The 25079-nt window shown below is 54.6% G+C and overlaps 8 protein-coding genes across 9 annotated transcripts; 3 read left to right on the top strand and 5 right to left on the bottom strand.

The window, feature by feature from the left end:
* Positions 1-586: 586 nt before the first annotated feature.
* Positions 587-2335, top strand: H310_02353 (CAMK/CAMKL protein kinase). Its single transcript, XM_008865838.1, has one exon. The coding sequence runs from the start codon at positions 824-826 to the stop codon at positions 2276-2278; it is 1455 nt and encodes a 484-aa protein (XP_008864060.1). The 5' UTR covers positions 587-823; the 3' UTR covers positions 2279-2335.
* On the bottom strand, positions 587-9832 carry H310_02352 (hypothetical protein; the record flags this gene model as incomplete). The annotated part of the gene is made up of 18 exons (XM_008865837.1): positions 587-3360; positions 3408-3527; positions 3589-4089; positions 4143-4424; positions 4479-4865; positions 4915-5204; positions 5264-5594; positions 5643-6049; positions 6108-6373; positions 6429-7096; positions 7142-7557; positions 7608-7789; positions 7845-8089; positions 8160-8417; positions 8474-8733; positions 8781-9234; positions 9291-9437; positions 9488-9832. The coding sequence occupies 18 exons, from the start codon at positions 9830-9832 to the stop codon at positions 2338-2340; spliced, it is 6582 nt and encodes a 2193-aa protein (XP_008864059.1). The 3' UTR covers positions 587-2337.
* A 444-nt stretch (positions 9833-10276) lies between these two features.
* H310_02351 (hypothetical protein) lies at positions 10277-11471 on the bottom strand. Its single transcript, XM_008865836.1, has one exon. The coding sequence runs from the start codon at positions 11452-11454 to the stop codon at positions 10384-10386; it is 1071 nt and encodes a 356-aa protein (XP_008864058.1). The 5' UTR covers positions 11455-11471; the 3' UTR covers positions 10277-10383.
* A 577-nt stretch (positions 11472-12048) lies between these two features.
* H310_02350 (hypothetical protein) lies at positions 12049-12872 on the top strand. Its single transcript, XM_008865835.1, has 3 exons — positions 12049-12167; positions 12220-12457; positions 12511-12872. Exons 1-3 carry the CDS (start codon positions 12080-12082, stop codon positions 12842-12844), a joined length of 660 nt encoding a protein of 219 aa, XP_008864057.1. The 5' UTR covers positions 12049-12079; the 3' UTR covers positions 12845-12872.
* A 608-nt stretch (positions 12873-13480) lies between these two features.
* On the bottom strand, positions 13481-16429 carry H310_02349 (hypothetical protein). The gene is made up of 8 exons (XM_008865834.1): positions 15848-16429; positions 15510-15755; positions 15154-15421; positions 14757-15106; positions 14634-14707; positions 14262-14590; positions 14125-14198; positions 13481-14066 (listed from the first exon to the last, which is right to left on the bottom strand). Exons 1-8 carry the CDS (start codon positions 16388-16390, stop codon positions 13719-13721), a joined length of 2232 nt encoding a protein of 743 aa, XP_008864056.1. The 5' UTR covers positions 16391-16429; the 3' UTR covers positions 13481-13718.
* A 244-nt stretch (positions 16430-16673) lies between these two features.
* Positions 16674-18401, bottom strand: H310_02348 (CK1/CK1 protein kinase). Its single transcript, XM_008865833.1, has 7 exons — positions 18307-18401; positions 17944-18248; positions 17791-17883; positions 17594-17720; positions 17394-17546; positions 17214-17347; positions 16674-17168 (listed from the first exon to the last, which is right to left on the bottom strand). The coding sequence occupies exons 1-7, from the start codon at positions 18386-18388 to the stop codon at positions 16776-16778; spliced, it is 1287 nt and encodes a 428-aa protein (XP_008864055.1). The 5' UTR covers positions 18389-18401; the 3' UTR covers positions 16674-16775.
* A 422-nt stretch (positions 18402-18823) lies between these two features.
* On the top strand, positions 18824-23124 carry H310_02347. 2 transcript variants are annotated; one of them, XM_008865831.1, is made up of 13 exons: positions 18824-18934; positions 18988-19152; positions 19198-19303; positions 19350-19672; positions 19720-20348; positions 20396-20719; positions 20791-21376; positions 21433-22118; positions 22165-22272; positions 22320-22445; positions 22497-22541; positions 22590-22755; positions 22803-23124. In XM_008865831.1, exons 1-13 carry the CDS (start codon positions 18874-18876, stop codon positions 22874-22876), a joined length of 3399 nt encoding a protein of 1132 aa, XP_008864053.1. In that variant the 5' UTR covers positions 18824-18873; the 3' UTR covers positions 22877-23124. The 2 variants fall into 2 exon arrangements, with proteins under 2 accessions (XP_008864053.1, XP_008864054.1); XM_008865832.1 differs by having other exon boundaries at positions 22320-22541.
* H310_02346 (hypothetical protein) lies at positions 22920-25014 on the bottom strand (the record flags this gene model as incomplete). Its single annotated transcript, XM_008865830.1, has 5 exons — positions 22920-23055; positions 23111-23877; positions 23923-24117; positions 24176-24642; positions 24690-25014. The coding sequence occupies 5 exons, from the start codon at positions 25012-25014 to the stop codon at positions 22920-22922; spliced, it is 1890 nt and encodes a 629-aa protein (XP_008864052.1).
* Between the last annotated feature and the right edge of the window lie 65 nt (positions 25015-25079).

Genomic DNA, 25079 nt, shown 5'->3' with positions numbered 1-25079 from the left:
TGGGACACGTGGACACCTCGTTCGATTTCGCTCACAAATCGCAACGATGTTCTTTCCTCTGCTTGTCGCGAGTCGACGGGTGACATCGCAGCCCTCACGACGCCTGGACGACTAAGCCAAGGTTTCTCAGCGGACAAAGGTAACGAGCTGAAGCTCCCTATGCAATGCCGAGAGCTAGGGCTCGTGCGCTTCCGCATCCCAGCGCATTACGCGTAACAGAGGTATCGCGAGCGAGGGGAGGCCCGTTCAAAGGCGATGGACAACTCAAATTTAAAATGCATTTAAAATTCCATGTTGTAGTTCTGCTCTATGGCGAGTGGTTTTAAAATATCCGATTGGAAATCCAACCAACAACTCCTTCGCATTACTAGTACTCGACATCGTAGTACTATTAGTATGCTACTATGTTGAAGTTCCACTCTCCCACAACTTTTTAAAGGGGGGGGGCATCAAAAATATGCATCATATTGTTCCGCAATGAGTGCTTCATACTTTTGGTGGGTCCTCCCATCGTGGGTGGAATCATCCGGAATTTAACCGGATATCACATCTGTTCTGTTTGCAGTTGAGTAATAAAAATACGCGACGTTTTTGTATTGCAACTTCAGAAACGAACAGAGATCTCGTCGGCGCGCTCCCATTCGAAGCTGCCGCATCTTCCACGTTCCCGACTTCCGTTGCTCCTTCAGCTTGCTATCTCGTCCCGACGACGCCGTTGCTTGAGCTGTGAACTTCGTGGACGTATCCGCGCGAGCTGATTTGAATCCCGTCCTCGCGACGTATCCTGATCGAACATTGTTCCGAACGAGGCGACACTGCTGAAATGGCTTTGTGTGCCTTTGAGAAGGGCAAAAAGGTGTCCCCGTTGAGCGAAAGCTGGTTGTCACCGTCCATGGTCGACACGTACGATGGGCAAACCATCATTATCGCTCAGCAGGAAAAGTTCCGTCTGGGCAACTACCTCGGTTCTGGAATCGCCGGTGTCGTGTATGAAGCGATGGAATTGAAAAAGCATCGACATGTGGCCGTAAAAATTTTGAACCCCGTTGGATACAAGCTGTTCTTTCCACAAGCATTGGCGCGATGTGAAGTCATTCGAGCTGGGGCTGTTTACAACCACGAGAAGCGACCTCAATCGCCAGGGGGTACCCCCGCCATGCCCCTCGAGAAAGGCCATGTGTGGTGGTTGCTCCATCCAAACCAGCACGAATTGATTCCATGCTACAAGGACGCTCAATCAGGGATGATCAAAGAGATGACGCTCGACATGTGTGTAGCACTGTGGCCTCTGGACGCGAACAATGGCGACGACGATCCTCTCGAGACCGACATCGACATGGCGTCACCTGACGATGTGGTCGTGGTGGCGTCCCACACATGGCACATCCCGCACGTACCGAAGAAATACGCGGTGTTTCTTCAGAATCGCAGGACCATTTATCGCGAAATTGCCCACATGCATCGCCTCACGGGCAACACGATCGACAGTGGGCCGAGCGTTGAAAATGGACACGTGAATGTGCTGCAGTTGTTTGACGTGCTTGAGTTTGTACAGCCGTCCAAAACTACCATCTTCCTTGTGCTGGAACTCGCTTGCGGAGGCGAATTCTTCGACCGCATCAAGTTTGACGGTGGGCTGCAGGACGCCGACGCGCGAGTGTACTTTTCACAGCTCTTGGCTGGGGTGCAGTACTGCCATGAATTGGGCATCGTGCATCGGGACCTCAAGCCTGAGAACCTTCTCCTCGGCGACGGCGACGTTCTCAAGATCGCCGACTTCGGGCTCAGTGCCCATTGTATTGCTGCTGTGAGCACAAACACTGGCCACTACCTCTCATCGTCCATGGAGTCCCCTGCGTCATCGTCGGACGTGCTCGGGGTACCGGAGCTGCCGTCGCAAGTGAGACGTCTCAGGTCAGTTGTCGGGTCCCCGCATTACGTTGCTCCCGAAGTCACGCAAAAGTGTCATTTTGGTTATGACGGTCGCAAAGCTGACATGTGGTCCCTTGGCGTGATTCTGTACACGATGCTTGTCGGTGGCCTACCCTTTGGGAAAGACCTGAGCCACTGTCCAAGGTTTGCTCAGTTCAGTGCTTGGGTCACGTCGTCGGACGACGCGGTGGCGAGCTCTCGGGTCAAGTTTCCATCGTTCTTATTCCCGCCGTCGTTGCGCCCAGACGCTCTCCGTCTGCTCTGTAGTCTCCTTCACCCAGAACCGACGAAACGAAGTACATGCGCCGACGCGCTGAGATCGTCGTGGCTTGTCCAGCCCGAGTAGGTTCACCACTTGCGTCGTTGTGAGTTCATTATTTTATACACCGCATTGCACCGTTTGATTCACGCGCTGTCGTTGGTATCGATGTCACCGGCAGCGGGTGATGCCAAGGTTGTGTCACCACGGGTCGTCCATGGCGACGTCCACTGACTGGTGTTCCGCTGGACGCTGTAGTAGTACACAGTGCCTTCCGCATTCACGGCTGCACGCCACCCATCATGTGGGCGGGTCCACAACGACTCCCCCGTGATTTTGTGAACGACGTACGGCGTCGTGCCGTCTGTCGCATCTTCCCACTGATCTTCGTCGCCTGGCGTAGTCGACTTGGGCACTTCCCACGCGGATTCGCCAGTCGACGGGTTGTAATAGTATCGTTGGCCATGGTCGTCCACGATTTCTTCCCATCCTGGCGTTACGGCGTCGTGGGATGGCGTTGCCTGGGGGTTGTCCCATCGGCTCTCGCCCGTGAAGGCGTTGTAATAGTAGATGTCGCCTTGGTCGGTGTACGCGGATTCCCAGGTGTCCACGAGCGGTGCCAAGACAGGTCTCTGGATGCGGGGCTTTTCCCACTGGGTGACCCCCGACACGATGTTGTAGTAGTACACGTTGGCGTCGTCGGTCCCGCATGTTTCCCACTGCGATGGCGGCGAAGCTTGTTGAATCCATTTGATAAAGCGCGTCCACGTGATGCTCTGGGGGTACTGGAACTCCATGTGCGATGTTGCATACGCAATGTCGTCGGCCGCGTCTTGAACGGACCATCCCACCAGCGGGTACACGTCAGCGAGTTGGTCCACGCGTAAAATGGACGGGTTTTTGTTTTTCGCTGCAACAATGTCGAATGCTTGATGGAGTTGCAATTCTTCTGGCGAAGATGCTTTGTGTGGCACGGGAAGGACACTTCGCATGCGCATCACGCGCTTCCTCTCATGTCTTGCTCGGAACCGAGTTTGAAGCAGCACTGCGGCACGGTGGCGCTCCTCATGCGCCGCCATGTCCGTGTACTCCTTCCTCCGCGCGGCATCTTCTGTCTGCACCATGGCCGCTTGGTATCGCATAAAGTGGTCAGCGCCGTCATCCCCCTCCTGAAATTCGAGTCTATCAGACGACGTAAAGTGATTTGATGTTGTACCGCATCGTTGGTGCGAGCGAGAAAGATGTTGAACAGTCGGAGGATGCGCTTGTTGTACGGGTCCGCTTCCAACGCTCGCAAGTAGTGCTCCTTTGCTGGGTTTGCTTGGTCATAGACCCACTATGACGCCCAAAGATCAGAAAAATTTGAACGAACAACAGCGGCAGGGAGAATATAATACCTGGACGCATGCAGCATAGTTGAGGTTGCTCTGAGCATTCGTGGGAAACATGATCTGCGAGTACCGAAAGAACCCGAGGAACGCAAGCTGAAACTTCTTTTTTGGTTTGTCGATGGCGTCGGCCCGCTCAAACAACATGGCGATGTTGTCGACGTCTTCCTCTTCTGTCACGTACAAAAACAAAGCGTAGCATCGCAAGATGAACGGGACGTCCGGTCCACGCGCCGTCATGTACTCCATGAGACGGCTGTACAAAGGCCTCGCTCGATCGTAATCGTGGCGAATCGCGTGTAGGTACAGCACGTAGTTGCCCAGTCGCGTCAAGTTAAGAGGATCGTTGAGGTAATCGGCCTCGCAGCTGCGACAAATCGAGACGCCCTGCATGAGGCGGTGAAAGTAGACACGAGCTGTACGCATGCGAAACATGCTTTGCAGCGTGATGGCCGCGTGCAGCATTTGCGTCGTGTAGCCAAAGTAGTGCATTTGTTGGCGCTCCAAAAACTACGATTATTGTCGCGTGATGACAAGAGCATGGCAACACGCAATAAACAAACCTTGGCCCGGTCGTTTTCAACCCATGCAATTGGTTTGTCCCACACACATTGCCCGGTGATGTGGTTGCAGTAAAAGATGCCATGCGTTGAGCTGTTGGCGAGTTGCATTTCTTGCCACACTTGAAACGTTTGAAGGATGATGGCGTGTTTTCTGGCGTCGGCCCATTCGAAGTACGTCTGGGGACCTCGCTTCATCGCTTGGAGTTTCTTTGCACGGAAGCGACCGTGCATGCCTCGCCAGCACCGCTGAATATTCACAACCGCACGTCTCTCTAGCCGGTACTACAGCCAGGTACGAATAAGAGACTTTATGAGAGTGTCGATGATGTTGCTCACTTGAACTCGCCACGCATTGTTTCCGTTAGCTTCCCGGCACCGTACCAAAAACCCACGCACCAACGCTTCTATTTTGGTCGCGCAGCGGTGGCGATGTCGTTCGTGAGCCGCCGTCCGACGGGCGAGTTTGCCTCGATACGCGCGCTGGAGGTGGATTGCCATTTTGTGCTGAAGTTTGAGCTCGACAAATCGCTTATGGTAAAAGTACGCCCGAAATCGCGTTTGGATTTTGATGGCGGCTTGAGTTTCCAGCCGCAAAGTTTGAGCGTCTTTGGTAAAATCCGACCAAAACGCTCGGTACTTGGCCACCGATGCCACGGTCTCTGACGATACTTTGTGAATTCGACTTCGAAGCATCTTGTACTGGTCCATGCCTTGAATCAATGCCTGCAACAGTCGTCGTCAAGACGTGAATCGGCATGGGCTGGCTAGAAACCTGCAGCTTGTCCGGGTCCACGGGAGGCACAGTTGTCCGCACTTCTCCTGTTTGATCGTGAATGTAGACATATACTTTGGGTGTCGATTTGAACTCTTGTTCATTTTTGGCAGGCGCGGATTCGCCACCTCCAGTGCCGAGTTCCACTGCAGGTGTATCGTTGGTTGTTTCGTCAACGTCGAGGTTTTTCTGTTGTTCGACTCGCCAGTGCTGCCCCAGTGCTGCTTGGTACTCGATCGGGGCTCGCCACGTGCATACATTCGATGCCACGTCGTGGTAAAACAACCAGTCTGCGTACGATGGAAAGTCATGCATCAACATAAACGATTTGTTTGGCGGGCGCACGCACCAGTCGTCGGGTCGACGCATTGCGTCCACTCGTTCAACTGAGACAATCGGATGCTCGATGCCAAAGTCGCTTGCCAGTCCTCGTGCGATTTCGTCGGCAGCACTACACCGGTTTCGTCCACCAGGTCGGCGTCCATTCCAGCATCCTCCAACATCTTCAAATCATCGGCGTAATGCCGCTGAATCACTGCCACCACTGCCATGCGATTGAACATGCGCGCTTCGCCCAACGGGTTCTTGTTGTTAAAGTTTCGGGCGTTCATGTTGGTCGAGTATTGAATCAAGAGATCCATGGTGGCAGCCGCGCCAGCTCGAGCAGCAACGTGAGCAGGCTAGATGCAACGTACCCATGAGTGTCGTGAGTCAGCCATCCAACGTACTTGATTCCCACGAGAGTTTTTGCTGTCGACGGACGCGCCGTATGCCAACAACACCCGCGTTGACTCAATGTTGTCATCCGATGCGCACGCCAAGTGCAATGGCGTGTCGCTGTCTTTTGTGCGAAGGTTCACGTCGCCGTCGGCTTCGGCCAACAATCGAATTGCTTCGGCATGACCAATGGCCCAATGCATCGCAGACCTCGTTGCGACATTCACGATGTCGGGTGCCGCGCCCGCCGCCAAGATTTCCGTGAGAACGTTCGAGTGTTGGTTGAACACTGCATAGATGGCAGGTGTATTTCCATCCACATCTTGGGCGTCGACGTAAGCTTGTCGGGCGATAAGCATCCGAGCAATTTCGACGTAACCATGAGCAGCGCATTCGTGAAGAAGAGTCGCTCCATCCGCTACGAAATCTCGTTGTCAGGTTTTGCTAGTTGAGTGCAGCAGTGGACAATTTTCTACCAGGATCGATGATTGTGTTGGGATTGAACCCAGCCTCCAACAAAGCAGCAACGGCTTCGATCTGGTTCAGAGACGTAGCCAACCCGATGGCGTCTTGCTGCGCCGTCGTGAGCGCTTCGCGGTCGGCGGCTCTCGCCAATAGTGCTCGAATGCAGTCTGCATGACCCAGTGACGAAGCAAGAAGTAGAGGAGTGAGCCCGCGTCCGTCGCGGCATTCGTGCCACGCGCCATGGTCAATCATGTAATCGACCAACTCAGCTCGTTGTCTACAACCCAATATTCAGAGCTTGTGCATATGCGTACGTCGTTCATTCCGCGTACGAGTAGGTGGTAGCAATGATCGTGTGCAGCGGAGTTAAGGCCCCCGTCATGTTGACAGCGTTGATGTCCATGCCGTAGCGGAGACAGAGCTTGATGAGACGTTTCGATCCGGCCAAACACGCCAAGTGCAAGAGTGAGTTGCCGTCTTCGTCAAAGCTGTTCCACGCCGTCCCATTGTTGAAACTTCGCAGGACTACGTGGTAGTCACCGCGCCGTGCCGCTTGCCACAAAAACTCGTTTCGCATACGAGTGACAACAGCAACGGCTTTATTTCGCCGAAAGCGACACTGGATGCGAGTTGCCGCCTGGGTTTGTTTCTGCATTTCGTACACGATCCATTTCTGACGGTATCGTCGGTACGTTCGTTGGATCGCAACGGCGCTTCGATGGCGCCGAACAAATATTCGAAACGCTTGGCGACACCAATACCCTCGAAAGTAGCGCTGAATGACTGTGGCCGCCTCGAATTGGCGGCGAAACCTCTCTGCTTGTTTTCGGTGTCTTGCTACACGATAGGCGTGCAAGATGTAAAAGCACCATGTCCGCCGCCTGTGGACTCGGGCAGCTGCCATCGCTCGGATCTGACGCTCAAGCTCCCACTGGGTTTTGAACCCGTCAAAGGCATGGGATAGCGTCCGCAATAGCATCCGCCGTAGCAACGAGTTTGTCTAAGCCCAGCTATCATATAGAAAATTGACGACAAGTGAATGTACCCCTTGGGATTGATGGGCTCTCAGTTGCCGCTTCATCTGCGCAACTTTGCGGCCTTGTCGCCCTCGTGCGATTCGTTGGATGCATGTCGCAGCGGAATGTTCCTGGCGCCTCCTCCGCGCTCGATTTCGCCCCAAGTGCCCTCGGTAGTTCGTCTGGATAGTCAATGCCGCCGCCCGACGTCGAGGCAGAAGCCGTGTCCATTGCAAAAACGTTTCTTGAAGGTATCGCGCCATGCAATTCGCGAATCGGTGCTTGATTGTCAATTGTTGCTCGACAAAGGACGTCCAAGCTGCCCACACCTTGAACAACCGACGATTGAGTAGTCGATTCACGTTTCGTGCGGCCAATTGGTTCTTCTTGTCCCTAGCCCGTTTCATTCCACGTGCTTCGCGTCGTCCGCGCATGCCGCGGAATGCTGTTCAATGAATCATCACACCATCGATCCGAGGTAGTGGTTGGCTGTACCCGATTGAATTGTCGTTGCAGCATTCATCTCGACATGTGATATCTGGACAGCAGCCTTCCATCGGCCAAACAACCCCATGAGGGTGAGCTTTTGAGCATATTTCACGCGCTTTGAAACATCCCGGAATTTTTCCCACCGCTTGAACACTCGCGCAACGAGCCGTTCGTTCGCCAGCATCCCTCTGTCGAGGCATGGCACAACATAACAAACCGTGTAACGGAGCTGGCGACGTGTACCTTCGTTCAGCTTCAGCCGACGCGGCCTTTTTCAGCACGGCGTCTTCTTGCTTCTTTAACTTCGCTTGCACCTCCATGTCTCGTTTCTGTTTTTCTTGCATGCGCCCAAGATGTCTCTGTGCATCGCGATCACGCAATGCCTCGAGCCTCTTGCGTTCCAGCTCCTTCTCTGCTTTGCGCTTGAGTTTTTGCTGCCTCCTCGACTCGAGGTCAGCTTGTGCTGCTCTGCGTTCTCTGTGCCATGCCTACGTGGACACGATGTTATTGCGGACAAAAAATCTATGGTGTACATGCAACAAACACAAACGCACATACCCTTCGTTGACGAAAGACGCGCTGGATTTTGATCACGCAGCGCTCTTGCAGAGCTTCGAGTTGACTTGCCCAGCTCGCATCCGACGCATTTCGACGTTTTGCTTGAAGCACCTTTTTGAGCTTTGTTTCGAGCAACAGGTCGTGGTGGCAAGCTGCCACAAACTCGCATACGCGAGCTAAAATATTGTCAAGTGGAAGGAGTTGTGTTGTTGGCACTTTGGACGCGTCCCGTAATACCGACGACCACACTTCGTTGATCTACAAATCGTTCGAATTCAATCTGCGAGCAATTTGAGTATTTTCGATGGCTATACCTGTGCGTCTGTCCCTTGGAGTTGCTCCTTGAGCCCTTTAATATGTCGCTGTGCCGTCTGAAGTTGGTTCTTGAGCAAGAAGAGCTTGGTGCGAACGTCTGGTGGTCGGGTGGCAGGGTCCAAGCGGTCGATTTTCATTATTTCGATTTGCAAGGACCGTTCAGTTCGCACGTGGTCGTCAAGGGCCGCCTTCAACTTGACTTTTTCGTCATCATGGCGAATCGTGTCTTGCAGTCGTGTGAGGAGGGTGAGGGATTCCCCTGGAAAGCAATTCAATAGTGTTTCATGCGAAGTCGTAGCTACTAACCATCGTCGTTGTATTTGTACTTGTGCACAATGTCTTCAGGGAGAGAGCGAAAAATCTGCAGGAGTCGAGACAAGACGTCGTCGAGGCTAAGGAGGTGCTGGTCCAACAGGCGCCCTGCGGCGTCCACTGTCACCGCCTTCATGTACGGCGCCAGCATGACGACTGCCAAATGGTTAGCGAGAACTTTGGAAACACCAATGGCTCGAAGCACGAGCAAGGAGCATGCGGACTGGGATAAGTGCACTGACTGGGTCCCGTCTTGAAGTCGAGGGTGGTCGGCGAGTACGATCGCGCCGGTAGAGTGGAATTTTCTGGCGCAGTCTTGAGCCAACAACTTTTCCTTGGTCTTGAGCGAAAGACCAAAGGTGGATTGAACGACGTTGCGGCAATGGGTGTAAAAGAGTGCGCCTTCTTCATCCTCCAGCTCCCGCATCAACGACACAAACACGCCGAGCTGCACAATCACAAATGAGTCCACAACCGTTGTTGCAAAGAGAGTCGATCACGAACATGAGGAAACGTCTCGCGATGCAACTCCAAGTTATACACCAGGTCCAGCGACTCTTGGTCGGCCAGGGCGACGAGCCCCAACGTGCGCTGGAAATGTGTTCGAACAAATAATGGTAACGGCGGGGCGCGGTGCGATTCCATGTAAAACTACACAATCAAGAACAGATTCATGCAAAACATAAAAGTGGCGGACGCACTGCATAGTATCCGTCGCAGATTTCTTCGACGACTTTCAAGACCCATGCGATTGGCCGTGACCGAAATTGCCTCGCTGCCACCATGGTTTGACAAAATCGAGGGTATCGATGGTGCAGCACCGCCGGCGTGAGTGTGCACGACAAGAGTGATGTCGGCGACAACGACGTTGGAGGTGAAAACACCGTTGGCTTTGCGTCAAGATCCCTTTCCGACCGCGAGCTGAGCGATTCAAGCTGGACGATGTCTCGTGGTTCGGATTCGTCATCATGGAACTGGTTAATTTCTTGCGGTGTCAGGAGATTTGAAAGGGGGGATGGTTTGGAAGGTCGATGCGGGCCCGCCATGTCAATTCCTCGTAACCTACTCCCACGATTCTGTGTTGAGGAAGTTGGGACTGTAGACGATTATACTTGAGCTGAGCGTTGATGTATTCAATCTTCTCCATGTATGGCAGCAGCGTTTTCTTCTCTTCGAGCTCTGCTACTGTCATGCGCTAAATACCAGTGGGACCGTCAGCATAATCTCTCCGCATCCTGCCTTTTCACAGAATGGGCCACAAGCCGAATCGATCCTACGTACAAGTTGCTTTGTTGGGGTGGACGACGTTATAGGAGTCTCGGGATGGGAGTAAGATGCATCGATGAACGTGGGGCTCAACGGCGTCAAGGAAACTTCGTTCCTCATGAGCTTTCGCTTTTTGGACTTGGCCGATGCTCCGTACGGACTTTTCTTGGGCGGTGACGACGGCGGCATTCCATCGATGTGAAGTTTCCAAGTGTCGCTTGGGCACGGAATTGAATTGTAATAAATTCTCACTGGACAAATGTATGAGAGGACAAAAAACGACCAAATATTGTAAAAAATTCAAGTCTATTTCAACAACTTTCGCGCGTTTTTAGTCGTCTTCGTCGTCATCGCCGTCGACTTGTCGGTTTTCATTCTCCAACTTTTCAATCATCTGCAGGAACTCGCGCTCTTCGTTCACGCTCACGACCTTGGGTTCCATCTTCACGACCAGACCACCTCCCTTGGACTTGATGATGGTGTGGACAGCTTCGATGGCTTCGTGCAAGAGAGCGATCCCCTTCACCTTGTCCAGCGTGTTCGTCGTCATCACGTACATTGGCGGCGCGATCAATTTGACCTTGATTGGCACGTCATCCGTGCTCTTCAATTGGGCAGCGGTCAACGCTTCACGAATCGCTTCGATGCCTTCGTACGTGAAGCACGTAACTTCGATATCCGCTCGAATCTTGATGGGTTGAGCAGCAAGACGGCGACCGATGTGAGTACGCAGGGACGCCAATGTCGCAGGTTCAATGTTTAAGCCATCAAACACGGCAGGATCGGTGATACCCATCTTGAAGATGTCGTAACAGTGCAGGTACTCGACCTTCTTTTCGTCGTCGGCGCCCAATGGTTGCTCCATCTTGAACTTCTTGTACAAAGGCCAGCCAATCTTTTCGTACAAATCCGTCAATTCGAGACCTGTGTCTTGCGCGACTTGACGCAACACGCCATGGACGGTCTTGGCTTTGTTGTACCGTTCTTCGCACTTGATAATGTCTTCAGGGGAGACACGACGCTTGCTCAAATCGATGTATCCCTTTTCCTTGTCGACACGGAGCACCATGACGACTTCATTCTTCCCGACCCGAACCAGCTTGTTGATACTGCGGATGCGCCGCCGACTCAATTCACTGAGCAGAATCATCCCTTCGATGTTGTTGTATTCGAGCAACGACACATACGCGCCCATTTCAGCAATGCTACGCACATTCACCATGACGAGTTCGTCAATTTCGGGGAAGCGGCTCTCGTAGAAGCGGCATTGGAGCTGCATCAGCTCATTGCCTGCGTCGACGCCATCAATCGTCTGAGCCTCGTCGGCCTTTGGTGCAGCGCTCATGCCAACTGAAATATGCCACTGGATGACAGGTCCAAACTCGCCGCAGCTGAGCTGCATCCCAAATTTTATTAGCATGAAAGTATACTGAAACTCAAATATATTTGTTTAGTATTAATGTATGTAGACATCCCTTCGAAGTTCGATTCGCTCGAAGCATTTCGCACTTAACAAGACTGGAAAAATCCTATGAGAACCCGACCACAGTGACGGTGCTCGCCCCGATCGCAAGGTGGCGGCAGCGTTGGGGCTCTCTTCGCGGCGCTGCGACGGCAACCTTCAATGTTGGAAGAAGTTTCGACCCTTTGCAAGGTCGTTCTTATGGCTACAATACGTCCCCCGGTTGCAATTACTGCTCGTTTGTTTCAGGCCCCCGTCCAGTTTCGGACGCGTGTAGTCCCGACGCAACACCTCCAGCACGCGTGCATTGTGGTGGGCGACAAAGTTACCTCGAAGGAGCCTTGGCGGAAGGTCTTGGGCGCGGTAGTTAATGCTGGTTTGACAGTGAGCAATTAGGTTACAGTGCAAATTCGGAGTTGAAATCCGGTCACGGATTGGATAAAATTAGTAGGACTAAGCAAATCATGTGGAATTCTTCAAACATTTATAGCCAACGAAATGAGCCATACCGTCAACGGCGTTTCACGAGGAATTGTTGAGTTGACAACCGAGGACTGTATCAAGAATGGTCGACTTGCCCAACGATGTCGCGTGCCTCATGCGCGCTGTTCGAAATGGCGCGTACTACGGCACCAAGATCCGTGCGCCCCATGGTACTTCTGTCTTCGTTGTACTGTCGTAGCTGATGATGTCCCTCCCGGGCAGCGTTTGTCATGGTGATGCTCTTCCAACAGAAACCGTTGCGCGAGAAACTCCGCGGGATCGTCCAGCTCACGTTTGAACACACAAAAAACTTGGCGTACTTTGTCGGTGTGTACAAGGGAGTGCTTCTTCTCCTGAGGGAAGCGGACCGCGCTGTCGGGTTGTCTTCTGCATGTGTGCTTCGTCAAGGACTTAATCCGCTGTTGCCGTGGCATGCTGCATTTGCCGGCGCCGTCGGCGGGTATGTCCTTCTCTCAATACATTTATGTGCCCGATGATTCGAATCGCGCACAGGTATATCGTGTGGTCCAAGTACTCGGGTGTCAACTACCAAATTGTGCTGTACCTGTTTTCCCGTGTTCTTATCGGTCTCGTCAAGCTCGGGAGCGAAAAGGGGTGGCCCATCGTGAAGAAGTACTCGTTCCAGGAAGTGTACCCCGCTCTTGCATGCGTCACATGGGCCATTGTCATGTGGCTCTTCGAGTACCATCGCAATGTGCTGCATCCCTCCCTGTCCAAGAGCATGGACTTCCTGTACCACGATTCGAACTCGTGGACCACGATCCAGGACTTTTTGCCATCGCCCGCAACTGTCGCCGTTTTGGCTCTGTCTTGGGTCAACTTTTAACAACATATATTGCCTGCATTCCATCCGTTTTCCTTCGAGTGTGCCCCCTCTCGCTGTCGTACGCACTACCAAGGACACTGCGGTAATTCGCGAATGCCACGCTATGGCAACGCACACGCTTGACAAGGCTCAGCTGCCATCATCTTCACGGTATCAGTTCCACCTCGTGCCGTATCGCGCTCGGCGGTACCTGTCTGCGTTGAGTATGGCCAACAGCTTTGTCCTTGTCGCCGTAGAAATAATTCTTTGCTTGAACCAATGCATGTGAGACCAGCGACGTCATTCGCTCGCTCCAACAAGTTTGGCCGTACATGGGGGCCGTCGCTCTCGTTTACTCCGCCACCGAATCCGGTTCGTGGTCGGTTCTCGGGTACCCCGTCGACAGCCAGGTCGTCCGTCGATACATTTGCCATGACGCAGGAACCTTCTACGGACTCGGAGGCATTCTCATACAAATGTGTACTCGTGGTGGCTCTTCTGTCGGTGATTCATCATTGGGGCTATCAGAGACTTGCCGTGGCGTCCGTGTCCAGTAGGATCGGAACCATCGCCGCGGACGTGATTGCGGTCTCTACATGCAAGGATGTCTGTACTCGGTCCGCTACTTGGCGGGAGCTGTCGTCACCCCACGTTGCGTTCGGCCATAAAAATGTTACTGCTAGTCATAGCAAGATTGGTCTATAGTCCGTTCCTTCAACGCAACTTGGGCACGCCACCCAACGACCAAGTGCTCAAAACCTCCTCGATAGTGTACCTTGCATGCCTCGACAATCGCTGGCGCATAGCATGCGCTAGGCATACATCTCCCCAAGCAAAATCGAGCCGCTTCAAATCCCGCCAAAACGTATTTCTGTCGATGGACGTCTGCATCTTCCTACGCCAGGTAATTGTACATTTGGGCGTTGGTCTTGTCTCGCTCGAGGTACTCTCGATCGATCAAACTCTCGATGCGGCGCTTGATGTCGACGGGTTTGGCAGGAAACTTGAGCTGCACAAACAGTTCGCTCATCAAGAGCGCGTGGCTGAGCGTCTTGCGCGCCTTCATGATGCGCACGATCGCTGCGTCCACTTGGTACTGCCGCTCGCGAAAGACCGCTTCGTGTGTTTCAATGTTTTCTTCGGTCGTTTCCTTCATCTGGATCGAGTTGATCTTGATTCGCATCAACTGGTTCGTAAACCCAGCGTTGAAAACAAACTCGTCCGTGTCAGCCACGTCCCGACCCTGCAGATTCAAACAACGACATGGCGTTAGCATGGTGGGGGAGGGGGTGGGAACCCACCTTGGGTTGCTTGTTTAGCACTCGAACTTTGCCGCACGCAAGCGACTGCAGCGTGCGTCGCAACTCGCCGATTTCTACCAATATTGCGCCATCATCTTCCTCACAAGTCGACTGCACTCTAGCCTGCAATGACGTACCGATACCAGTTTCAGCAAGGATTTCCTTGAACCCGATCACGTCTCGGCTGTGATTGAAACAAAGGAGAACGAGGGCTTGAAAGAGCGAGACGGCCAGCTCCTTGCGGCCCTTGGGAAAGGTGGCCTTGACCAGGCAGTGGCCCAACGAGTGCTGCCACTGGAGCTGTCGTCCGCTGTACTTGGACGCGTAAAACGCCTCAAAAATCGCTTTCGACGGCGCCAAGCTTTGCGGCAAGTTGATTTCGGTCGGCACGTATGGCGGCCAAAAGCCCGTCGTCAGCACTTGCACGTGCATGTCAACCTTGTGTTCCAACTGGCTCAGCGCCATCCTAACCATACATGTGAGCTTTGCCACATGCGCCTGCGTCCGACCTGCTTGGGGCGTGCTGCTGAAACTGCGTCATGACATTGCGGGACAAATCAATGTCTTTGAACATCCCTTCCAACTACGAGCAACGATAAGGTGGTGCTTTGCCACCGGCGGATTCGACCTACCTTGGTCGTGAACGAGCTCCCGCATTCGGTTTTGAGCTTGGCGATCATGCTCTTCTCCAAGTCGAACGATGCACTGCGCCCGAGCAAGAGCCGCTTGGCCAGATCTTTCTTGTAAAACGCTTCGTACACGTCCTTGCCTTGGATGTATCGAAACAAAATCATGACGCGATCCAGTAGCGCTTCCACGTCGCGCTCAGAACCGTCCTTGTTGCCCGTCCTGAGCTTGGCGTCGACAAACTTGGCGATCAATTCGGCTGGACGAGACGCTTTGGCGTTCACGGCTTGCTCCATCGCCCCCTTCAGTGCATGGGCGAACGTCTGGTCCAAATCAAACGCTGATTGCAAAATGTCTACGCATCCTGCGTGTGGCACCGTCCATTAAAAAATAGGCATTTACCATCCAAATCGGCCTTGAACGACAGCAACGACGCCACCATGCCTTTTTCAACATCGGTACTCGTTGCTGACACATCCATCACGATTGACGTGCCGCGCGACGCAATGTACTTGGCCCAACTCGCCCGAAGAAGCGGCAGTTGGTTCACGCGGCCCCACAGGTCGTACATGCGACGCAGATCGTCGAGGCGCTTGGCGGTGGCCAATTCGTCGAACCCGCGCTCGAGAAGGAGCGATGCATGGGGACTTAGGAGTTGCGATTCCAATACCTGAAACAACATCGCGCATGATGCAATCATCCATGGAGATCGATCCAATGGCCGAAATGGATGGCCCCAAAACGACAAAGGGGCGTACCTGCACAATGCCCTTCTTCGTGACAACGTTGCCATCCAGGACACTGGCGACCCGACTGTGTTCTTCCGCCAAGCGCTTCTCGACATGAAGCAACAACGACCCGACACTTGCCGTCTCGAGCAACTGTTGTCCTTCCTGTGCGTAAAAGACTTCGGATGCCGCCAGGAACGGGCGCTCCACGAGCTTGGTGTACATGTGCAGCGCTGTCGCCATGCGGACGAGCGACTTGAGATGGTGACGCTGGACCTGTTCCAAACATCGCATCTCGTCAGGACCTCGAGAGAACGTCGATAGAGCTCGGTCGCTCTCTTCACTACGGGGTATGGGATCGGACGCACCGTTTCGCCGTATCGTTCCCGCTCAACTTCTTGGAGAAACGCCGACGTGACCTTGGCCTCGAGAGCGGGAAGCGTCAGCATCGTCGCTTTGAAACAGCCGATGCCCATGTCGTAGATGGACGCAACGCTTGTCGTTTGAATGACGTACGTTCGATCCAAGTACAGGCACAGATTTCGAATCATGAGCAAGTCGCTGCAATACTCTTCCCAAATACCGACCATCCGCTCGACGAAGACAGCGCTTTCCATGAGCAGGATGCCGTGCTCTTCACATGCACACTTGAGCGTTCGTTCAACGTATGCGGCCAAGTGCTTCTGGAGGAGGTCGTACAGCCACGCTGCCTTCTTCTGGTGGCACAGATCCGTCACCAGCCCATACAATTCTTCCCATCCCAAACTGTTGGACAGCGCCGTCGCGTCCGACTTATGCTGTAGACATAGCAAGGACGTCTCCAAGTGCTTCCATGCCTTCTCCTCGAATCCTTCCGGCACGCTCGGCGCCTGCTTGAACGGCTTGATCACGATCTTCCTCGCCTTTTTCATGGTCGTCCTGCCAGCTCAATTCGTCCAGCACCCACGCGGCCTTAACGAATTAAATAAGAAACGTTCAATATTAGATGAATGAATTCATTTATCAACTTATTCTGCATTTTCAAAGGTGGCGCGCAATTGAGACGTTGACAACGTTACAGGCGCTGCGGCGCCGGCACGGGCGCGCCAGAGCATGCACCTTCGCTCTACGTCGATACATTCTGAGTCATTACCGCAGCCATGCCACGAGGATTGTGAAAGCCTTTACATCCCGTTCAAAACCTGGTCACCGTGCAGCAGCGAGGTACCACAACAAGGTAGCTTTGCATGAAAACTCGACGAGGAGGTTCGTTTTCGATTCGAGAGTTTACTCAAACTGTTAAGATGATGCGATTTCCTATTGCAGCTTTGTTCGCGCCGTCGAGCGAGTGTGGCGACCAGATGTTGGCGCGGGCGTTGCGGCAGCACCCGAGGGCGTCACTGTTGCGCGAACTGGGGCCTTCTTGATGGACGACTTCTTTTCCTTTGTCTTTGAAAGGCTAGGCATGGCCCCTCCGTCGTCGATCTCTTGAGAAGCTGGGGTTCGCTTCGCAGGAGCCCGCGAAGCTCGATTGGAGCTTGGTTGCTTCCGCTTCGTGCCGCCAGTCTTAGAGACCTCGGATGCGGTTTCATGAACAGCGCCGTTCGGCAGCGGACTTTCTTGTTCTGCAGCCTTCTTGGAAGGCTTCGATCTCCGAGTAGCGTTTGTGCTGGTTGTTCCCGACCGTTTGGTAGGCTTTACAGCCACTTCCTTCATGTCCCGTAAAACGACGAGTTCTTCGGGCTGAATTCATACCTCTCCCCATTGGTACGGGCCATGCAGCGGCGTCGATCTCGCGATCTGCTTCAACGTGGTTTCGAAGTAGGCGTAGTCGGGCTCTTGGTCAAACGCGCACTCTTGAATTCGACGAAGCATTGTCTTCCATCCCACTGGTATCCACGTCATTCGTCTTCGAATTCTATCGGAGCCAAGTACCTGCCAGGCCGGCGCAGAGCTCGTCGGGGTCGCACTTGTACTTCAGCTGTGCTCCTGCAGCGTCCGATGTCGCAGCCTGCCACGGAAGGTCCCCGCGGATGAGGTATAGACACACGTACAACATCGCTTCGATGTCATCGCGCCGTGCAGGAGCTACGCCACGCCGTCAATGCCAAAGCATATCAACAGTTGTGTCCTACTATTGCCAAGATGGCAGTGAACGCTGGAGAAAGTGGGGGTCCCGACGACCGGTCCCATCTTGTGAGGTTTGTGCGCGCCAGTGACCAACAAATATCGCTCGGCAATGCCAAAGTCCACGCAATAGACCTACCGCAGCACTCACGTGAATTGCATTGCACATTGGTCTGAACCGCGCAGCAACGGAGAAGGAACGTACTTGATCCTCGCGCCCCCGAGATAACATAAAGTTATCGGGCTTGACATCGACGAATAGAAGCTTCCGTGCATGCAATTGTCGCAGGATGCTTAACTACACGCAAAAAGGTGGGAAGGACGATGGATCGTTGAGCTGGATGAGGAGGAGACGCACAATGTTCAGTCCGAGCCGGGACACAGTGCCCTCAGGAAGCTTCCCACCGTGCGTGGTTTTGACTTGTTCCAGCGTGCGACCGAGACGTTCGAGTACCAAGAATCGATACCCCTTGTCTTCGCCATACGCTCCCGTAGCTGGCAAGGCGGGGATACCTTCAAGCCCTTGCAACGTATTAACGTACAAGAGGTGCTCTGCGTACAAAGCATCCGCACTTCGAGCTGCGTGTGTCTTTTTCTTGCTCGGCGGTGGAATTGGTGACAATTTCATCGCATACGTTTCCGCACTGTTTTCCTTAGGCGTGACTACTCGACACGATGCTCTTCTCTCACACATGTGCAGTCGTGGACATGCCGCACGTACCAACGTAGACGTCGCTGCACGCGCCGCTTCCGAGCTTGTCCCCAAGGACCCAGTTCTTTAAGATTGTACCTTTTGCCAGCATCGGGCAATTCTCCAAGTGCTGACTGTGAAATGACGCGTTATCCGGATAATGTCGGTGAGATGGGAGTACTGCCGCTCATTCGGGCATGAAACGAGCAAGCTCAGTCCGAAGCATGCCAGCCCCAAGCCTGCCAGCACCACCTAGCCGTGAGTTGAACGCGACTTCTTCACTCATTCGAAATCAATGCAATGGATAGTGCCGCGATCTCGGACTGGGTTGACCAAATTGGGTTCATCTCTCGGGTGCGCTAGCACAGGAGCCCCAACGGCACAGCCATGTTGAACATGCAGAACAGCATGTTAAGTGGCTTACGGTAGCACGCATTCTAGCGCGCCATCTTGGAAGGAACAGAGGAAGCAAATGGGGCGCTTGCAGAAGTCTGCACCTGCGTGCCGCCGATCCAAAATCCGCTCGAATCGTTTCGCATCTCGTAGTGTAACCGTCGCAGTATTCGGACATCGACACTTCACTGCGCGGAGTGATCGATGTCCGCCGCGACTTCGAGCGATCGACACCTGTCCAACAAGTCCCTCATCGCTCCACAACGTATTCTCCATTATCGTGAACAGCGGTTCAACTAATTCTGGTTTCTTGTGTAGTGCTCTCCTGCACGGTCGTGGTTGGGACGACGGAGCTCCCGTGTCAGTTCGAGTACCGTGACTACGTCCAGACACTAGTGAAGCTGGCGCAGGTACATTTCGTAAACGAACACAACGGAGACGCAAGTCAGCTTGTGGGTCTACGGAATCGGCGCACGAACCGCGGTATGTCTTCCGTATTCCAACTCACGGGGTGAAGAGCGTGAATAGATCTGTACTACTTCAGCGCGGCGGGGGAAGAGATTCGAAATGGCGACGTCTTGGAAGGTCGACCGTACACTGCAGCGCCGCCAACCGTCAGCGAATCCGCCATGTCGTACGTGTCTTCATGCCCTTGCGGCGGATACCTCACCACATTCTAGCATCGCATCCACAGCGAACCGCAGGTTCAAGAAACAGATGGGGCGTCCTGGCATCTTCTCGCTCGTCGTTCACTCAGCCCAAGGCTTGACCGAATGGACAGACAAAGGCCTCATTGCCACCGTCCAGCTCCAGCCGTACTCCACTCGAGAGGACACGTCAGAGAGCCTGGCGCATCACTGGAATGCCTCCATGACATTCAAGCACCCCGATCCGACCGCCGAACACCTCTTCCTCGACGTCACGCTGCGCCACATCACTCATACGCTACTGTCGTCAGAATCCTCCACATCAGCGCCATCACATCGCGCCGACGTCGTTGTTGGTACGACCACCCCATATTCCATCCATGGATTGATGAATGGCTTGCAGGACACGTTCGAGTGCCAGTCAGCCGGTGCATCCTTACTCCGGGTATTTCGGTGACAGATGCGATTCCGATCGAATCCACGATTGTCCCAACGTTGCCTTTGCTGTCGTCGACCGCGGCACCACCAGCGCGAACGCTTGTCCTCACGTATGCCTTCCACCCGAGCGTGTACAACGGTTCCGTCACGGGGCTGCCGACGCTTCCATTGCCCTTCGCGGCCAAGATTTACAACTCAGCGCTCAAACCTCGCCGGGGGTCAAAACCCGATTCAGGTGCCGTGCGAGATGCCACCGCCACGACGGCCGATTCCACTGCCACCATCGTGACGTCCCATCCGTCGAGAGGGTTCCTGTCTGTGTTTGTGAAAGGCGTTCACGTGTGTGGTCCGCAGTGCTCGAAGCTGGACGGCCATAGCTCGCTGTACGTGCCGGATTTTGACCCGATCGTGTCGATCGGGTTCGAACAAACCACCAAGGAGGTGTACGCCCGCGCGACCGAGTGCCACACCGTCGTGTTCAAGAAGAAGTTTGACGTGCACAGTGTCAACTCGGAGTTCACTGTGGACTTGCTCAAGCCGATGGCGATTGCCGCGTCGCCGAACGCGACTCGTCTCAAGAACGGCAAGCAAGCGGTAGGATTTCCCAGTCGTGGCGGATGGGTGGTTGACTGGAATGCCAGATTCGGTACGGCAGCGCGAGCGTCAGCATGGCCGAGCTCCTTCAGCGAGAAGGCGCAGCATGGACGATGGCCCCGACGCCGGCGACGCTCGGGCCCGGAAAGAAACCCCCCGAGCCCGGGTTTGACTGGTACATCCTGCGCCAGTCGGACGAAGAAGTTGGGCTCGTCCAAGTCCAAGCAATCTACCGGGAAAACTACGCCACTTTCCTGGACTCGACGCTCCATCCCGACGCGACCTATGTGCGGCCCGACGAAGTCGAGTTCAACGCAGACTTGATCAAACGCAATATCGAGCGTCTCGATGCGCTCATCCGGTCGATTCAAGTGCGACTCGTTCCTTTCAAGACGTTTTCCTCGGTCGAGTGGTGGTGGACTCATGTCCTCGGTCGTTGTAGAGTGCCAAGATCGTCATGCACGAGCTGCTCGAGTGGAAATCGCCGGTCCTGACGGCCGTCACGTGGGGTAGCATGACCCTGGGCGTGTGGTACTTTCCAACCGCGCACGCCCCCGCCGTCGTCCTCGTCATTCTCGTGGTTGTGCTCGCCGTCAACTTTCAGCACCACATGCGCGGCGGTGTCGCACGGCAATGGACATACCACGACCCCGACGAAGTCAAGATGAAGATGTTCCGGTCCATTGCGACGCTCCGCGTCGTCCCGCTCCAGGCCGACAACCTCGTCCAGGTCACCAAGGACGAGACCAAACCCCGGCCGCTCGATTCGTACGTGCGAATCGTGTACGAGCCCAACTTTAACGAGCTGCCGGAGCGCCTCATTGCGCAAACCAACACTGTCGCCAACAGCACCAACCCTATCTACGGCCAGACAAAACCGGTCCAGGAAACCAACGGGACCCTGTCGACCGGTGCGAGCTCGTCCAACCTGAACCCCGCTACCAAGCCCGCCGCCCCAGATATTCGAACCCTCAACAACAAGTGGTTCAAGGATCTGTTTGTTCACTTGAGTCCGCTGGCGAAAGACGGTAATGGCCGTGTATATTTGGCAACCTCGCTTGTCGCTCACACTTCCGTGTTGTAGCGGTGCTTCATGACGTTGTCGAGGCGTGGAAGCGGCCAGACAATTCCGCTGTGGATCTCCACGCTTTCAAGTACCCCCTGCTCCAGCCCGTGCAGACGAACGCTGTCACGGAACTGGAGGAAATCCTCGAGTGGGATGCGACGCCAGGGGTCATTCGCTTCGACGTGATTCAGGACAACCCGGTGACCGCGTCACAAAATGTACTTGGCCAGGTTCGGTTGCCACTCAAGATGCTCGTGACAGCCGGGCGGCTGGGGGGTGCCCAAATTGAGCTCCACAAGGCATTTGCGCTGCAAAACACGCCCCCGCCCCCACAGACTGACGTCGATCCGTCGCTGCGTCCAGAGCCGTCGTTAACGGTCCGAGCGCAGCTCCTCCTGCGGGACCCGTCCAAGCGCGTCACGTGGAAGGAGCGCCTTGCGTCCGAGGCCATGTACTCGGTCCTCGAGATGGAAAACGCCAAGTCCTTGTCTCTCGTGGAAAAGTATCACATGGCCCGCAACGTGGCGCGCACCATCCAGCACGAACTCGGCAAGCTCGCCGACTTGCTTGAGCGCATCAAAAACTTGTTTTTGTGGACACATCCCCAAAAAACCGCCCTCGCGTGCGCCGCGCTTTGCGTCGGCGCCACCGTCACGGCGATCATTCCCGCCAAGTACTTTGTTCTGTACTCGATCACCAAAAAGGTACGTCGTTGCCTGGATACGATCCGATGCTCACGTGGCAAACTAGTTTACCAACCGCTTCCACCGCCGATGTGACTTTCGCCTCCTCGACCAAGACGTGATTCGACTGCTCAACTTTGTGTCGACGTTCCCAACTGACCTTGACGAGCAAAAGGTCGGCAAAGGCATCACGAACTTGTATCACGTCATCGCTTTGTCTAGATGTTTCGCCATGCAAACCAAGCCTACTTGCGCGAAAAGGAACACACAGCGGCCCAGGCCAAGCTGCAGGCCGACTGGGCTGGCTACATCTACAAGCGCGGCGAAGGCGTGTTTGTTGGCTGGGCGGTACGGGCAACTTTGGTCGTTGTGGCCCGCTGTTCGCGACAACAATTGTAGCATCGGTATGCCGCCGTGCGCAACGGCAAGCTCGAGTACTGGAATGTATGGCCTTGACATGATCGCGTTCTCGATCTGACATGCCGACGACAGACTATCGACGATGCCAAGCACGGTGTGCCTCCCAAAGGCTACATCGTTCTCTCCCCAACGATCGATAAATGCACCAAGGCCGAGGTTGCAAACGCCCCCAAGGACACGTTTCCATTTGTCGTGTTCAACGTGGACCATCGGCACTTGCTCGCGTCGTTGGACGGCCGTAAGCGTGCCTCGATCGGCATGACTGGCATTGTCATGTTGGTGTAGGGCGGCGCATCATTGCGGTCACGACGGAGCAAGACTACCAAGGCATTGTTCGGGCAATTCAAGACTCGAGTTAGCCATGCGTGGTAATATTGAATGGATGGAGTTCGATGCTGCGACTCAACCCGGCCCAATCGAGCATTCGCGGAACTGCGCCGGCTTTGCCCGCCTCGCCGACTCTTCCCGGTGCTGAGTGAACCGCTTCAACAAGACTTCCTTGCGCTCGACGTTCTTCACTTGCATGTCGACGTGTTTTCTGCGTGCACGGCATGATACAACGCACGAGCGACAAGACACGGCGGTCGACGTACCGGAACTCGGCGTACTTGTCCTTCATCGCGACCCCTAAAAAGTCAAAGAGCCCGTCCGTCACGGTGAGGAGGCAATCGATGTTCTGCGCCGACTGGTCGAGCAGGGCTTTGTCCCACTTGACGTCGATGTCCAACGACTGTTTGCACCACTGCATCCACGTCTTGACCTTGCCTTGAATCGACTCGAGCTTCTCGACGAACTTTGCTGACGCCTTGGTCTCCAGTGGCGGTGGCGACGACAGTGGCGTGAGCAGCTGGGGCGTCGAATGTCTGTGGTGGTGAGGCCGCGCGTGATCGTGGGTAGTTTGAGGCCGCCATCCCTTCTTGGGGGACTTCCACATCCCATCTGCTCCCCCGAACTCCCTGGGTTCTCCTTTGGGACGTCCAACATCTTCGTCCATCGCCTCAGGATGCGCGACAAAGTCGAAAATCCACTCGACGTTGGCAAGCTTTGTCCAGAGTCGCATGGCCGCGCGCAGAATCGTCTGCATTGCGTGCTGCGACTCGATGTGCAGCGCTTGTTGCTCTCGCACCTTCCACATCTTCTTCTCTTCCGTCCGTGCTTCGATGAGCTCCTTCAGTTCATTCTCGAGTCGCTTTGTCTTGCGCAGAGCCTTCTCCAGTTGCGTCGACGACGTTTCCTGGCTCGTCTGAGCCTGCGTCAGTTTGAGCGTAGTCTCCCCCAGCTGACTCTCCAAAACGGTGCTGAGCAAGTTCACTCGGGCGAGCTCCTTCTCGAGCCACTTGCACTTTGCTTCCAAGCTTGCCTGCCCACCAGTGAATGGGACGTGTGCACATCCAGTTGGACGAACCTTTTGCCTGTTGATCTCGACCTGAATCATCGCGCGCTCGTGCTCGGCTTCTTTAACCTTGACCGCCCACTGCTCGATCTGCGTGCGGATGTTTGCGATCGCGTCGTCCTTCTCCTTGAACGCAACGTCCCGCTCTGCTTCAGCCTGCCGCTGCAACGTCACAGCGACCACGTGGTCTGCTTGCGCTTTTTTGGTCTGCACAATACACACTCCATATACCTCGCGCGTGACATCTTTCACAAGAGGAACGTACCAGTTCGCGGGCGGCATCGCGCTCGCATACAGCGTCGTCGCGCATTCGCACCGCCTCCTCCTCGCACTGCATTGCGATCTCACGCATGTGCTGGACTTCTTTGGCGTATCGCTCCGCCTTTTGCCAGCCCTGTAGGGCATTCTGCTTGGCTTGGGACTCGTCAGCGACCGTCGCGCGCAGTTTGTCCACTTCTAGCCGCATTGCTTCCACCTGGAGCTGCCGCTGCTCGTACAGTCCTCGATACGTGGCATAGTCGGTCTTGACTTGACTCATCTGGCGCTCCATGTCGTCTACGTGGAATAGCAAACGGTCCCGCTCGATTCGCAGGTCTTCTTTGTCCTTCGAGACCTGGAGCCAGTCGCCCACAGCTTTCTCCATTTTGGACAACGCGTCGTCGATCTTGCTCTGTACGAAGTCGCGCTGGGCAATGGCCAAGTCGCGTTCTTGTTCGCAACAGTGCTTTCCCCCTACTCGCGCTGTCAGCATATCGTTGCAATGACACGAGGACAGGGACCATAGTGCTTGATTTGCAGCGCCAAATCCGCATTCCCCCAGTGCATGGCGACATCCGCGGGCGTGTTCCCGACCTTATTCGTCGCATTCAAGTCGGCGCCAACTCGAATCAAATGCTCCAACACACGCGGTCGGTCCCATAGCGCGGCCATGTGAGCAAACGTGTTCAATGAGTCGTCCGTGACTTTGGTCACATTGATTTGGAGGCTTTCCGCCTTGGAGAACTCGCGCAGAATCGTGTCGTCGGCGTCATCCACATCCCACAAGTCGTTGTTTGTGAAGAGATACAGAAGTTTTTCCTCGCCGCCATTGCCGCCGCTGGTCATGGTGCGCCACTCTTGGCTCAGCGGCAACAGTTCTCCATCTATGGTATAAATAGATTCCCGGAATA

Source organism: Aphanomyces invadans (assembly GCF_000520115.1).
Source record: "Aphanomyces invadans strain NJM9701 unplaced genomic scaffold supercont1.3, whole genome shotgun sequence".
Lineage (NCBI taxonomy): Eukaryota > Oomycota > Saprolegniomycetes > Saprolegniales > Verrucalvaceae > Aphanomyces > Aphanomyces invadans.
The sequence above is the reverse complement of the archived record's forward strand: the minus strand, read 5'-3'. Positions and strand labels throughout refer to the sequence as shown.